The sequence below is a fragment of the Abramis brama genome, assembly GCF_963993115.1.
Source record: "Abramis brama genome assembly, chromosome: 15".
In the NCBI taxonomy this organism is placed as follows: Eukaryota; Metazoa; Chordata; class Actinopteri; order Cypriniformes; family Leuciscidae; genus Abramis; species Abramis brama.
The window spans coordinates 2,240,069-2,256,407 of record NC_139977.1 but is presented as its reverse complement, the minus strand read 5'-3'; the positions used below and the strand labels follow the sequence as shown (position 1 = coordinate 2,256,407).

Sequence of the window (16,339 nt, the reverse complement as noted above, 5' to 3'; positions counted from 1 at the left end):
AACAACCTTTGAACAAAAAAAAACAAACAAAAAAATCAATGATGATGATTATTATCATCATCATTTGTATTATTATTAAACAAGACAAAGGTCATTCCGTGTGTGTGTGTGGTCATGGGTTCAAAGCAAGAACTGATAAGATTGTAAATGTGTACCTTGAAATGCAATGTAAGTCGCTTTTGATAAAAGCGTCTGTCAAATGTCCGTTTGCATTTTGATTATTTCGAGAACCGTTCATCCAATCGACTTCACAAGGGAGTGCAGTGTCGCATTTGGTGCAATAGCCTATAGATGGACACGCGAGACGCCACACGTTCAGAATTAATAAACTTTTATTAAACTACAGAACAGCGCGAGCGGGAAGCGGTGCACCTCACGCGGGCAGGGCTGGCGCGTGAGCAGCGCGTATTTTTTCCGGCGTCCATGTTAATCAATGAGTGCATTCACACCGGGAGCAGGAGCAGCGCGTGAGCGTCCAGCTGGAGCGTCGCGTGAACAGCAGTGCAGCGGGGGTTTCGGCGCCGAGTCTATTTTTGCTGCGCCGCTTACACTGAATTAAAGTGATATGCTTTGATCATGGCCAAAATACACCGCAGTTTTATCCAAAAAGTGCATTGATGATATCTATTGTGTTTTAAACAGTCAATCAAATGACCAACATCAATTTAAAAAGAAAACAAATGTCCAAAAACAAACTTGTTGCCCGAATAATAAAAACAAAGATGAACCAAAAGTTATATAAATGAAATTATTAATAAAATAAGCTTCTTGACAAGTCTTTTCTCTTAAATGTATTTGAAAACGAAATAAAGCAATGCCAACTTATCCATTATGCTCCGAGAACGGACACTGCAGTGATATAAAACGCACACGTCTGTTAAATTAAGCAATACTTTTAAGGTAGTTTAATATTTTTCTGACTAACAAATTACTGACACAGTAAAGGGTAGATTTAAATAAAGAGAAACGAAATTTAAATAAAGGAAAACGAAATTTAAATAAAGAAAAAACAAAATTTAAATAAAGAAAAACGAAATTAAGTTAAATTAAAAACGAGATTAATTTAGATTGATAATAAGGGGTAAAAAGGCTAATTCATTTTGTTTCTACTATTATTCTGTTTTCCACAATGTCAAAGCAACGCAGCTTAACCCAAAACACAAGCTCAGGCATGCACTTTGGTCCATACAAACTCCGCTGTTCTGCGCTCTAGCTTTTCCTCGTGGCTCGAGCCACATTTTAGACGCGTGTCTCACACAGGCAGTGTGCAAACTCCAACCTGTTAACATGGGAGCCGAAATAAAAAGGGACATGCCACGCAGCTGAGACGCTCACGCCACCAGCCAGTGTGTCGCCGGCCTTATTCAAGCGCGAATGAGAACAGTTTCGCGGGGGATCCCAGGTGTGAAAAAAAGAAAGAAAAGAAAACGAATATTCAAATGTAAAATTTTCAAATCGAATACCAACCCACCGAACGAATATTCGAATATTTGGGTCCAGCCCTAGCTGCTTTTATTTTATTTTTTAAATAATTATTTATCGGCCATTATAAATGCCGATACCGATAGTTTGGAAAATGCCTAATATCGGCCGATAATATCGGCCGGGCTCTAATTACAAATATAGTTACAAAAGTTATTCAGTGAAGAACGTAGGGGTGTCGAAATTAATCGTTTCTACGATGCAGACGAGGACGATTCGGTATCGGTTCAGTAATAGACCATAACCGATTATAATGTACTGACGCTTTTCTGACGTCATTTGTCGCGTACGTGCTTTGTCGCGGTAGCATTCAATGGCAGAGCGAGGCGAGACGCGAGTGCGAGTGATTAAAATGCTCCAACTACTTTAAAAGCCGACATCTGGGCACATTTCGGCTTTTATGAACAACCTGGTGAGCACGACCTGCAGAAGACATGCGCTGTGTGCAAAATAGAATATGCAGAATATCAGTAACAAAAATGTCTATACTCCCAAAAATAAACTACTTATTTTCAATGATTCCAACACAGCCCACTCGTATCTGGTTCAAATCATTAGATTCAATTATTACAAAATTCTACTGGAAAAACAAGACCCCAAGAATTAAATTAACAACCCTACAGAAACCAAAATCACAAGGTGGATTAGAGGCACCACATTTTTATAATTATTTTCTGGCAAATCAACTCCAAAACATATACAAATGGATTCAACCTAACTCTTCAGAATACACATGGCAAGATATTGAACAATCAATCTGCAAAGACATTAGCATCTCAGAATTACCTTTTCACAGTCAAACAATCAAAAAACATCACTGTTTTAAAATGCCAACAATAGGAGCAACTATGACAGCCTGGTGGAAGTTCCATCAGATCACAAATTCCCCACTCATACCATGTAAATACACCCCAATTTGGAATAACCCAGATTTTTTAGCTAACAAGAAGCCACTAAACTTTCGCACATGGGCAGATAAGGGAATCACACAACTACAGCATATTATTAATAATAACAACCTGGCACCATTTTCCCATATAGCCCAGACATACAGCATCGGGAGTAATTGCTTCTTGGAATATTTACAAATCAAATCGTCAATTAAATCAAAATTACTTAACCAACCAATCAATCTAGACCTTTCCCCTCAAATCTCTGAGTTTATTAATATATCTTCCTCCAAAAAATGACTCTCCAAAATATACAAAATGATATCAAAATCAGACAACGCATTAGCTCTACCAACCACCAAATGGGAATCAGACTTATCCATTACTCCCAATGCTGATTTTTGGACTCAAATTTGCAAAAACGTATACTACATGACTAAAAATGCTAACTTACAACTCATACAGTATAAAGTACTTCACAGAACTCATCTAACTGGGCAGAAATTATTTAAAATGGGCTTCACCTCAGAGACATGTTCACATTGCACACAAAACACTCCTGACACTTATCTTCACGCCTTATGGCATTGCACTCCAATTAAAACATTTTGGGAAAAGGTTACCGACTCACTCTCCAACTTCATGGGATGTCACATCCCACTGTCTCCCTCCATCTGCATACTAGGTGACATATCCACAATAGATATAAATAATTCAAATGGTCAATTACTATTGGTGTTCCTAACTATCGCCAAGAAAACTATCCTCATAAACTGGAAATCAAGAAATACCGTTTACATTTCATTGTGGAAAAACTTATTAACAGAATACATCTCTATTGAAGATCCTCTTTGTCTGGAGTCATTCCCCAACAACACCTTCATCAGTACTTAAACAAGAGGTGAGGTGGGGTGGGGGAGAGGGGGTTAGGAAGAGAGAGAAACTGTGTCTAATACTTAAATGAAATATCTAAGGGAAGGGAGGGGGAAGGGGAAGGGGAAGGGGAAGGGGAGAAGGGGGAAAAAAGGGAAGAAAAAAAAAAAAAAAAAAAAAAGAAAAGAAAAAGAAAGAGCTTACGTACTGCTTTATTTCCCAACCCTTTATTTTTTTTATTTTTTTTCACAGATTGAAAGAGGAAAAGAAAAAAAGAAGGAAAAAATAGGAGGGGTGGGTGAGAAGGAAGGAGAAGAAAGAAGGAAAAGAAGGGAAGGGAAGGGAGAAGGAGGGGAAGGAGGAGGAGGGAGGGAGAGAAAGAAAAAAAAAAAAAAAAAAAAAAGCTTCATTCAGAGGGTAAGGGTGACGGGGGCATGGCAAGCTTGGCATTGCACCGGACTGATCCATGCTGAACGTCACACCTTTTTAATGCATCACAAAGCAACTGACACACACTATGCACTTCAAGGCTGATCATATAACTTCCACCTCCTCATATAATTATTAATGTTGTTATTTTATTATTATTATCAATATGAGTATATTATAATTATTACTATTTTCCTCTTTCAATCTTATTACTACTACTACTACTACTACTATTATTATTATTATTATTATTATTATTGTAATATGTGTGTATGTATGTATGTATATGTGTATATATATATATATATATATATATATATATATATATATATATATATATATACTCCTTATTTATTTTTTTATTTTTTTATTTTTATTTTTTTGCTCTTTCCTTTTCCTATTATTATTATTATTATTATTATTATTATTATTAGTCCTCTCCCTGACTTCCTAACCTCACCTCACCTCTCCATTACTATCATTAATATCATTAATATCATTACTATCATCAATATTACTTATACTTTTGTTTTCATTACTATTATTACTGTTCTGATTTGTCCTTCTGTTATCTTATTATCATTACTATCAAGTATTTATACCATTGTCATTATTCAAGTTGCTGATGTAGTAGTAGTAGCAGTTAATGTAGTAGTAGAGATTGTAGTAATAATTGTGGTTGTAGTTGTAGCAGTTACTGTAGAAGTAGAGACTGTAGTAGTAGTTGTGGTTGTAGTTGTAGCAGTTATTGTAGAAGTAGAGACTGTAGTAGTAGTTGTGGTTGTAGTTGTAGCAGTTATTGTAGAAGTAGAGACTGTAGTAGTAGTTGCAGTTAATATAATAGTAGAGATTGTAGTAGTAGTTGTGGTTGTAGTTGTAGCAGTTATTGTAGAAGTAGAGACTAGTAGTAGTTGTGGTTGTTGAAGTAGTAGTTGCAGTTAATATAATAGTAGAGATTGTAGTAGTAGTTGTGGTTGTAGTTGTAGCAGTTATTGTAGAAGTAGAGACTGTAGTAGTAGTTGTGGTTGTTGAAGTAGTAGTTATTGTAGAAGTAGAGACTGTAGTAGTAGTTGTGGTTGTAGTTGTAGCAGTTATTGTAGAAGTAGAGACTGTAGTAGTAGTTGCAGTTAATATAATAGTAGAGATTGTAGTAGTAGTTGTGGTTGTAGTTGTAGCAGTTACTGTAGAAGTAGAGACTAGTAGTAGTTGTGGTTGTTGAAGTAGTAGTTGCAGTTAATATAATAGTAGAGATTTAGTAGTAGTTGTGGTTGTAGTTGTAGCAGTTATTGTAGAAGTAGAGACTGTAGTAGTAGTTGTGGTTGTTGAAGTAGTAGTTATTGTAGAAGTAGAGACTGTAGTAGTAGTTGTGGTTGTAGTTGTAGCAGTTATTGTAGAAGTAGAGACTGTAGTAGTAGTTGCAGTTAATATAATAGTAGAGATTGTAGTAGTAGTTGTGGTTGTAGTTGTAGCAGTTATTGTAGAAGTAGAGATTGTAGTAGTAGTTGTGGTTGTAGTTGTAGCAGTTATTGTAGAAGTAGAGACTGTAGTAGTAGTTGTGGTTGTAGTTGTAGCAGTTATTGTAGAAGTAGAGACTGTAGTAGTAGTTGTGGTTGTAGTTGTAGCAGTTATTGTAGAAGTAGAGACTGTAGTAGTAGTTGTGGTTGTAGTTGTAGCAGTTACTGTAGAAGTAGAGACTGTAGTAGTGGTTGTAGTTGTAGCAGTTATTGTAGAAGTAGAGACTGTAGTAGTAGTTGCAGTTAATATAATAGTAGAGATTGTAGTAGTAGTTGTGGTTGTAGTTGTAGCAGTTATTGTAGAAGTAGAGACTGTAGTAGTAGTTGTGGTTGTAGTTGTAGCAGTTATTGTAGAAGTAGAGACTGTAGTAGTAGTTGCAGTTAATATAATAGTAGAGATTGTAGTAGTAGTTGTGGTTGTAGTTGTAGCAGTTATTGTAGAAGTAGAGACTGTAGTAGTAGTTGTGGTTGTAGTTGTAGCAGTTACTGTAGAAGTAGAGACTGTAGTAGTAGTTGTGGTTGTAGTTGTAGCAGTTATTGTAGAAGTAGAGACTGTAGTAGTAGTTGTGGTTGTAGTTGTAGCAGTTATTGTAGAAGTAGAGACTGTAGTAGTAGTTGTGGTTGTAGTTGTAGCAGTTACTGTAGAAGTAGAGACTGTAGTAGTGGTTGTAGTTGTAGCAGTTATTGTAGAAGTAGAGACTGTAGTAGTAGTTGTGGTTGTAGTTGTAGCAGTTACTGTAGAAGTAGAGACTGTAGTAGTAGTTGTGGTTGTAGTTGTAGCAGTTACTGTAGAAGTAGAGACTGTAGTAGTAGTTGTGGTTGTAGTTGTAGCAGTTACTGTAGAAGTAGAGACTGTAGTAGTGGTTGTAGTTGTAGCAGTTATTGTAGAAGTAGAGACTGTAGTAGTAGTTGTGGTTGTAGTTGTAGCAGTTACTGTAGAAGTAGAGACTGTAGTAGTAGTTGTGGTTGTAGTTGTAGCAGTTATTGTAGAAGTAGAGACTGTAGTAGTAGTTGTGGTTGTAGTTGTAGCAGTTACTGTAGAAGTAGAGACTGTAGTAGTGGTTGTAGTTGTAGCAGTTATTGTAGAAGTAGAGACTGTAGTAGTAGTTGTGGTTGTAGTTGTAGCAGTTATTGTAGAAGTAGAGACTGTAGTAGTAGTTGTGGTTGTAGTTTTAGCAGTTACTGTAGAAGTAGAGACTGTAGTAGTAGTTGTGGTTGTAGTTGTAGCAGTTACTGTAGAAGTAGAGACTGTAGTAGTAGTTGTGGTTGTAGTTGTAGCAGTTACTGTAGAAGTAGAGACTGTAGTAGTAGTTGTGGTTGTAGTTGTAGCAGTTACTGTAGAAGTAGAGACTGTAGTAGTGGTTGTAGTTGTAGCAGTTATTGTAGAAGTAGAGACTGTAGTAGTAGTTGTGGTTGTAGTTGTAGCAGTTATTGTAGAAGTAGAGACTGTAGTAGTAGTTGTGGTTGTAGTTTTAGCAGTTACTGTAGAAGTAGAGACTGTAGTAGTAGTTGTGGTTGTAGTTGTAGCAGTTACTGTAGAAGTAGAGACTGTAGTAGTAGTTGCAGTTAATATAATAGTAGAGACTGTAGTAGTAGTTGTGGTTGTTGAAGTAGTAGTTGTAGTAGTAGACGTTATAGTATTTTTAGTAGTCACTCCTTACCACTGATTGATTTCTTTATATTTGTTTTATTAATATCTGTTATTTGTTTTCATATACTGACTTATACATGTTTATGTATGTATGTTTTATTAATATCTGTTATTTGTTTTCATATACTGACTTATACATGTTTATGTATGTATGTTTATTTTTATATATATATATATATATATATATATATATATATCTTTTTTTTTCTTTTTTTTTCTCTCTATCTCTTGTTCTTCAAAGTATGTACTGTGACACGTCCACCCAGTTACCTTTACATGCACACATGCACGCACGCACACACACAAACGCACGCACCTGTCAGTTCCTGACTGTATTGGTTTTGTTTTGCTTGTTTGTTTGTTTGTTTATTTGTTTTCCCTGTTTGTGATCCCAATTTATGTACATCTTGCATATTCCAAAAAAAAAAAAAAAAAAAAATAGAATATGCAGCACAAATAGAATATGCAGGAGGTAATACCACAAACTTGATAAACCACGTTAGCCGCTTTCACCGCGAGCTGTTAGCGCCTGGCGGAGTCTGACTGCTTTAGAGATGAGCACCAACGTGACGTCACCCGAATCCACAGCCAAAAATAAATCATCCGCCCGCCCCGATAATTTTCTCTGATTGAAGTATCCGCAGCCGATGGTCAAATTACAATTATTCTGTGTTGTTACATGTGATTATAAATGGATGATCGTCACTAGGGGTGTGCCATATCATACCGTCCACGATAATACCGGTCTAAATTTTTACATGATAAAAAAATGTCATATCGCGATATCACTGATATAGCGACGCAATGACGTATGGCGCATTACGTTCCCTAGCACGCACAACAACACCTGTCTGAGCGCGAGAGCAGCCAGCAGTGTTGCCAACTTAGCGCCTTTGTCGCTATTTTTAGCGACTTTTCAGACCCCTTTAGCGACATTTTTTCAAAAAAGCGACTAGCGACAAATCTAGCGACTTTTTGGACAAATCTCAGTAACCTCCAAATGTTGCCAGCACAGTCCTGCGAGCGCGAGGTTTGCGTTCTCCTTGCCGTCACACACCTCTCTCTGCGTCTAACGTTACCCTGTTCAGTGATTGGCTGAGAGAGGAGCAGCCGCACGGGACAGACGTGAATGAGCAGTGTTGTTTCCACGGACGGACTTATCACTTATCTTTTGTTTTATATTTAAAGAATTTAGTTTGACCATTTTATTTTATTACTTGTGCTTATCAATTGTAATACTCACCATCACAATGCTTTAGTTCACCCAGTTCCAGAACTCTCTCAATTCAGATAATTTTACACATATAAAAATTGAATTGTCATTCAACAGCTACTCGTTCTATTGTCTGACAAAAAAATATAGTAAATGAGAACAGCTTTATTGGACATTCGGCTATATTATATTATATTATAGTATAGTATGTTATATAAAAACACAGTATATGAGCATGATTTTAATGAGCAAAAATATTAGGCAGGCAGAACGCAAGTACGCCGCGATGACGTCATGAATATGCTAATTGACGTATGACGTCATCTAGCGACATTTAGCGACTTTTAGGGGAGGCGTTAGCTACTTTCCTTTGAAAATAGTTGGCAACACTGGCAGCAAGTCAGCCTCCAGTGACGATTTAGTAGCGTTACCTAAAAAGGAGCTACTTCAATAGTATTTTAATAATTCCCGCAGGTCTACCACTTATAATGCGGGAAATTCCCCCGCAAACATTGATTCACTTTAGCATGTACATTGTATGAGTAGCCTAAATGAATCCACACAGATTATAAAATCAAATCAATAATTTTAAAACTTTCTCTAAGATGCAATTTTACCAACCGCGTGAGTGTTCAGCGGCGCCGCGTCTTCTCTCTCTCGCTCTCTAAATGGGTTGCACAAGTCAATCGTCGAAACTACACTCTTGTGTTCTGCAGTCAGGACATGACGGAATTGTGTTTTGTCACTTGCATCGTAACTAAAGTTTATCATTTTCACTTCTTTGTAAGTCTTATCAGTTTAAACATTTGCGATTTTAAACTATTCAGTACTCTCGCTCGCTCTCTGAGATGTTTACTCTGCGTGCGTAACTTACATACAGTAAAGCCGTCTCACAAACTGCTCGCGAGTAACAAAAGTTCTGTTTCGCGGATTATATCGCTTTAACGGGGGAAAAAACACACAAAATTGTGTAAAAATTCCGGTCATGGTTAGTATATTCGTAAACAGTCGGTTATGTCTGAAATAAGCATAAAACGTGCGTGACAGTGTGACAGACAGTATAACAGTAATGGATCCGGGCACTAGCTCTAAAAGTGACGGCAGCCATACGTGTCTGCCATTAATGTTGTCGTCAAAACAACAAAAGACAGCTTTCATTGTAAGGAATCAGAATTAATAGCCTGTATTTACTTTAGTCAGGACTCAGGACTAGTGTTATTTTACATTTGATTACCTTATTCAGTTCCTGTAGTATTTCTGAATAGTGTTAGACCTACCCAAAAACCTTTCTCTTTATTTGTATTTTTATTATTTTGTATATATTTTTTGCTACTTTTTTCAATTTAATTCAAAGACTGAAATCAAGCTTCCTTGTGCTGTGTAAACTCTTAAATACAAAATTACCCAATTGTAAAAACGCAATGAGTGAGCAAACATTTAGGTGAGATAAATGTAATAAAAAAAAATTGTCTACATTTTTTTTCTATATCGTCATAAATATCATTATCGCAAATATTCTTGAAATATCGTGATATAATTTTGAGGCTATATCGCCCACCCCTAATCGTCACCTTCAGCAGCGGACTCGGCGACGGTTGATGCGCGCATCTTTAATGGTAACATAATACACTGATTAATGAGCACTGCTTTTAAATGAACATTTCTTTAAAACAAATTTATTTGACAGATTTTCCTTTTCTTAATGGCATAAACTCTTGAAACTTAAACTGGAATGTCACTGTTTCTGTCACTGCGACTTCCCGAACAGGCGAGCATACACACACACACACACACACACACATCACTTTTGAAGTAAAATTGAAAATTGAGGATGCAGTGCATCGTGATATCAAATTGAACTGAATCGATGACATGATAATCGTAATCGAACCGAACTGTGAGACCAGTGTCGGTTCACACCCCTAGAAGAACGAGTGAATTTGCTCTGTCTTCTGTTGTTTGATTAGTGTTATTATAGAGACGCAGCAGGAATATTAGGCCATGGCTGGACTGGCCAGTGGGCATACCGGGCATTTTCCTGGTGGGCCGACTTGCTTTTCGGGCCGATACATCTCATACTCATATACATAATTATTATTATTTTTTTTTTAATGGCCCATAAAATTTGTACATCGGCGGCCCATTCGTTTGGTTTTGTTTTGCTTAATTGGCGGCGCTGGGTTTGTGCCGGTGTAATGCATTGGTCCAAAAAAGTCAGTGTTAGGTTTTTTTTTTTTCTGACAGACCAGCACATGAAACACGCAGATCAGCGGCCCATTGGTTCTTTTCTTGATTGACACTGGGCTGGCCCAATCACAACTTTAAACGAGTGAGCGAGCGTGCAGCAGTGTCAGTGTGTATCTGTCAAAATAGTCAGCGAGATGGAGAAGAAACGCAAGGAATGTGCAGAGAAATAGCGTGAAACAATAGAACCAGGCCCTTAAAGCAGACGCTTTATGTGTCAAAATATATGTTTTCTGCCCTTCATCAGCTCCTGTGATGATGATGATAGTGAGGAGGATCAGGAGAGAGATGAGAGAGTGTAGAGTCTGCGGTAAGCAGAACTACTTTCAAAACACTTAGGCTATGTCATGAGTGTAGGAACCCATTACCCAGTTACAGATTATTTCCACATCTGCATAGTTGACGATTACCGCAATTCACTAGAAATCTAACGAGAGGCGTTTGTAAACCATGTTTTCCGCCAAAATAAAAGCTTGATGCAGTTTGCGTCAAAATAAAAGATCATGGGCCCTATCTTGCACCCAGCGCAACTGACTTTGTACACTGACGCATGTATCATTCCTATTTTGCACCTGCGCAAAGCGCGCTTTTCCCTCCACAGAAGCACGTCGCTAAACTAGGGAATGAACTTGCGCTCCCTGGGCGGTTCAGCGCAAAAAAGGAGGCGTGTTCCGGCGCAAACGTTCCTTCATGCTATTTTGCAGATTTAGAAAACAATTGCGCCACTAACCAGGAAAAAAATAGTTTAAAGTCAGTGGCGCGTTGCGCATGTTATTCATATGCTATTTTAAGGGCGCATGCTTGGCCATAATCAATGTAGCGTGTGCATTCTCATCTACACAGAAGCAGCAGTTTTCATTTTTGCAAATCATACATTATTACGATAGATAGATAGATAGATAGATAGATAGATAGATAGATAGATAGACAATTTATTATAAAAGCATACATCTAGCTTACACATTTACCCAAATTATCATACGCCTTTTTAACCGAAGTTAATTTGGGTGGGTTTCTCCATCCCAAACGTCCCTGACAAGAGCGTTGCTCTCCTCGGCTGTGAACCGCTCCTGGCGCGCGTCTGGCAAATCCGCCGTTATAATAGGAATCCGCTTTAGAACAAAGCGCGCCTGCTCTTAAAGGGAATGTGAGATGACGCTCTGATTGGTTTATTTCACGTTACGCCCAAACCACACCTATGAATAATGAAGCTACTTCAGACCAACCCATTTTAGATTTGCGCCTGGCGCAAGAGTCATTTATCCCGCCGGGAAAATAGCAACAGCGCCAAGACCCGCCCACAAAGGTACTTGCGCTTTGCGCTTTGACACTTGCGTTTCAGATCGTTAAAATAGGGCCCCATGTGCTTATCTCTTTCAAGTATAGAAATTGGTACAAAACTAATTATGAAAGTTTCCTTTATTTTTTAGTGCATTTGTTTTACAAAATATGGCAATTACTGTCATTGGATTAATATTATAACTATTATTATGTAGTAGGTGTAATGTAAATAGACACTGTAACTAAAAGAGGTTTGAATTTTTCTTTGTTTAATTTGCACTGAATATGGGTTGGAGCTTTTAATTTTGAACTCTCAAAGTGCACCAGATTGATGAATTTAACATTAAAATGCACAAAATTTTCTCACGGGGGGGCATGCCCCCAAACCCCCCAAGAAGGACCGAGGTCCACCCACCACAGTTTTAACAAAAATCCTGTAAGAAACACTGGTATTGCTATGCTAATGCAGATTATAGCTTGTTTTAGGATTCACCACTGTAAAGTATAGTTCGACTGTATTAATAAATGTCAAATTTTTACTTATTTTATCTGTTAACTCTCACTCGTTCCTATACTCACTCATTACATGGCATTAGTGGTTTTAATGAATAGGAGTTGGTATGCATATAATTAAGGGCATGCAAAGATGGGTGGTGTTTATGATCATAGCAAAGAGCAGGGCTCGACATTAAGGCTTGTCCGCTTGTCCGGGACAAGTGGATTTTTTTGTAGGACAAGTGGAAGAGAAAATTAGTTGTCCCACTGGACAAGTTAAATTTCAAACAAAATAAAATGCCATGTTACTTCACGTTATGTGCCACTCATTACGTCTATAATTTTACAGATTTAATTTTACCGATTTGAGACGTCGCATAACTGCCAGATTCAAACTGTGCTTTCGCGCGTTGGCTGGCGCTGAGCCAGAGTCGGACGCGTTCAGCGCTGTCACAATCACAACTAAGCAGTGTTTTCAACCTCATAATGTTTATTTTAGGTTTCAGATATTTAAATACACATAAGCACGAGTAAAACAATACATTTGGAGTTTGTAAAATACACACTGATGTCTGTGGAAGCAGCAATAACAATCTATTCAAATATAATTTGCTGACATGTGTTATTCATATCAGACAAACATTGGAAGTAACTATAAAGTTACTCTATTCTTCTCAGTTCACCGGCCACTTTCTTGCATTTATTTCGGGAGAAACTGATGAATTCACGTGCTGTAAATCCGACTGACAGGACAACATTGTGGCGCCCATCTCATGTTATAGATCAAGATTATTTATAAAGGGTTTTAAACGACCAAACACACTCACACGTATTTGAGAATCGGAATATCAGACAGGCTAGTTGATGACATGGTAAGCACGTTTGTGAATATTTTGAATAAAAAAGGAAAAGCGAAATAAAAGCGACACATCTGTCATACAGTATTATTATGGCTGCGGTGAATCGCGTGACGCGTCGCCATGGAAACATTAAAGGGAACGTTCGCCTTGAAAAAACTCACTCTGGGGGTGGGGGTGTCAGTTAGAATATTTTAAACTTACGCGTGAAAGGGTTAAAGAAAAGATCAAAAATAAATATTTGTGTGTGCTGTAAAGTGGTTAGAAAAAAATAAATCGGAATCGGCAGGTCAAACTCAATGAAAAATCGGAAATCGGAATCGGCCTAGAAAATTGTAATCGGTGCATCTCTATGTCTACAAAATTATTTTAGATATAGTATACAGTAAGTCTAGCTAGCTTGCAAATACTGAGGATACCTACAAGAGTCACCACTTCCTCTGGTGATACACTGCACACCAGCGTGCAAAGTATTACTTTGTATTATGGAGTCTGGAGATCTGGAGTCTGGAGATCCTTATTTCTTGTTGAAGGGGAACTCTGTTCTTGGGACACGTTCCTTTCTACTGTTTCAACTGAATTTCATTAATATTGATAGTGTTTGGATGCTTTCAATGGTTTGTTCGAATTCTGCATTTGCAAAACACAAAAAAATAAATAAATGATAAAATTATAAATCTTTACCCGGACAAGTGACTTTTGTGCATGGACAAGTAAAACATAAATTTACTTGTCCAAAGGACAAGTGCCTCAAAAAGTTAATGTCAAGCCCTGAAGAGTATAAGCCCAAGAGGCGAAACTCAATAGAACGCTCCATAGCAACAGTTGCCCCCGTGACGTGACGGCGCGGCCGCCATTATGGACTGAAAACTGAAGGAAAACGCCGAAAAATAATGGGAGTCAATGGCACTGAAAAACTTAACATAACAAAAACTTAACATAACTTAATTTTTTCTGGCCGTCATATCTAAATATGAAAACAATTTAAAATACATTGATGAGGATGACCGACGTTAAATGACAGAAAATATACGTCTATGTGTTGGTTATGCATGGCCTAATTACCCTTAGGAAAATAGTATTTTGGGACAAAATATTACTATAGAAGTACTATAAGACTACTATAGAAATACTATAGCGGCTCTAGGATATTATAGAGGTATTACAGAACATAACATACTTCTGTGATGTTCTGTAATACCTCTATAATATTTTAAAGCTGCTATAGTATTTATATAGTAGTCTTATCGTACTTCTGTAGTATGTCCCAAATTACTATAGTATTCCTATAAGATTACTATAATATTTTGTCCCAAAATACTATAAGATTCCTATAGTACTTTTTTTGTAAGGGTATGTCCCCCAACAAATCGGCTTCATTAGCCTACCACTTACGGTTTGCAAAGATACAATTATAAAATTACTGCAAAACTTTAATCTATCAATATTTATGTTCTATTATGCATTTTCCTTGTTATATGACTAACAGAAATTCATGAAATAATATAGGCTATAGGCAGACACACAGTAATAAGATATAAGTAATAAGATATTTATTCAAATGTTGATTTTGAAATTAGTGAACATCACAATATATATGATTTGGAAAAATAAATAAATAAATAAAATTATAAATTAACATTTCTAAAGACAGTTAATATTTTACATAGAATATCACAAAAATATTAACAACTTGTTTTTTCAACATCTTCAGTGAAAGTGCTCACAGTGAACGTTTCAATGGCAAGAACAAAAACAATCTATGAATGTCCTATTACAGGCGGAAAGGTACAAAAAAGATGTGCAATCTAGCAAGTGCACACATGAACTATAAACTACTAAAATGGATTTTGCTATTGACTGGCGCTAACGATTTCAGCAGCTTTCAGTCCATAATGGCGGACACGCCTCCGCAGCGCCATCTACAGACTGTTACCCATAACACAACAGAGTTTCGCCTCTTGGGCTTCTATACTCTTTGATCATAGTGGGCCGGTCTGGACCAAAATGCCTGGGCCGATTTTTTGTCCCAGTCCAGCCCTGTATTAGGCTACTGTCACTGTAAGAGCTGCACAATACAGTTACACACGCCATGCGCGCTTGAATGTTTTAAAACGTGGGATGTGTGTGCAGCACAGAAAACAGTTTAAAGTTTAAAGTCATATTGAAATACTCACAAAGGAATCGATAAGAGGAATCGAAATTTTGATTTCATAACAAGTATTTGATTCCAGAATTCCCAACCCTAGATCTCGCAGGACATATCTAGCCTGCTCTCTTACACACGTTTCTTTCTGTGATTTTCCAGTTTTGTCTCCAGTTTGAGTCACATCGAAACTTTAGCGTTTAAGAAGGCAATCAAGAAGGAATCAAATATGATGTTTCACTGTACACCGCTGAAACCTGAGACCTGATACGAATTTTAAAATGAAGAAGAGATTAATAAATCAAATACAACCTGATGTGATTTATTTGATCAAAAGCATTTAGTTTGTATTTGAAAAGATGTATTTCATTAGTATATATACATCTGCCTGTAGAATCATGATCATAACCACATTAAATACACATTATGCAGAATATTCTTGATCTAAAATAAAGTCTTTGATTATAATCTAGGAATACGACTCTCTTCTCCACTGGGTGTCTGTTTTCCAGAGTTAATTCTGCAATTCGTTGTGCAGTTACAGATTGAAGAAGATGTAAACACCAATTAAATTACATTTAATATATGTTGATAGAAATGTATGCTAATATACAGATGTTTATATACACAAGTAACAGTTTCACCTTCAATAACTGCACCACATCTTCAATCTGTTGCTTAATAATTAGTGGTTTGCATAATTTACAACAAAACACCAAGATGGGAAACTATAAGCCGAGACCGATGAATTCCCACTGGAGCAGATTTACTGCGATCTACTGGTTTCCAGTGTGTAACAATGATCTTCACAACAGAACTATTAATGCTTTGAGTATCATTTTGGTGCAGGTGCACTTTAAACATTGAAACGCCAGTCGCTATCGGCCAATCACAGTGTGAACAGATCTTTAGTCCTGAGTGATGCTGATCAGATGTGTGTGTGTGTGTGTGTGTGTAGGACCTGAACACCATCTACGCTCACCTGTACCACATGGACGTGCTGTCTCACCTCAGAGAACACCAGCTCAGGTGAGACTCCGCAGAACACACACTATACCTGTCAACACTTACTGTTCTCGTCTCTTCTGCTCACCAGAGCTGCATTTATTTGATCAAAAATACAGTAAAAATTGTGAAATATTATTCCAGTGTAAATCAGCTGTTTTCTACGTGAATATACAGTAAAGTGTAATTTATTCCTGTGATCAAAGCTGAATTTTCAGCATCATTACTCCAGTCTTCAGTGTCACATGATCCTTCAGAA

At 37.2% G+C, this 16,339-nt stretch overlaps 1 protein-coding gene across 12 annotated transcripts in view; it reads left to right on the top strand.

Annotated features, from left to right (window-relative positions):
• The window catches only part of rapgef6 (Rap guanine nucleotide exchange factor (GEF) 6), a 162,844-nt gene that overhangs the window by 22,078 nt on the left and 124,427 nt on the right, over positions 1-16,339 (top strand). For all 12 annotated transcript variants that reach the window (XM_084137834.1, XM_084137846.1, XM_084137842.1 and 9 more), the window contains exon 2: positions 16,034-16,104. In XM_084137834.1, coding sequence (XP_083993960.1) covers positions 16,034-16,104 — 71 coding nt within the window. The remainder of the gene's footprint in view (positions 1-16,033; positions 16,105-16,339) is intronic.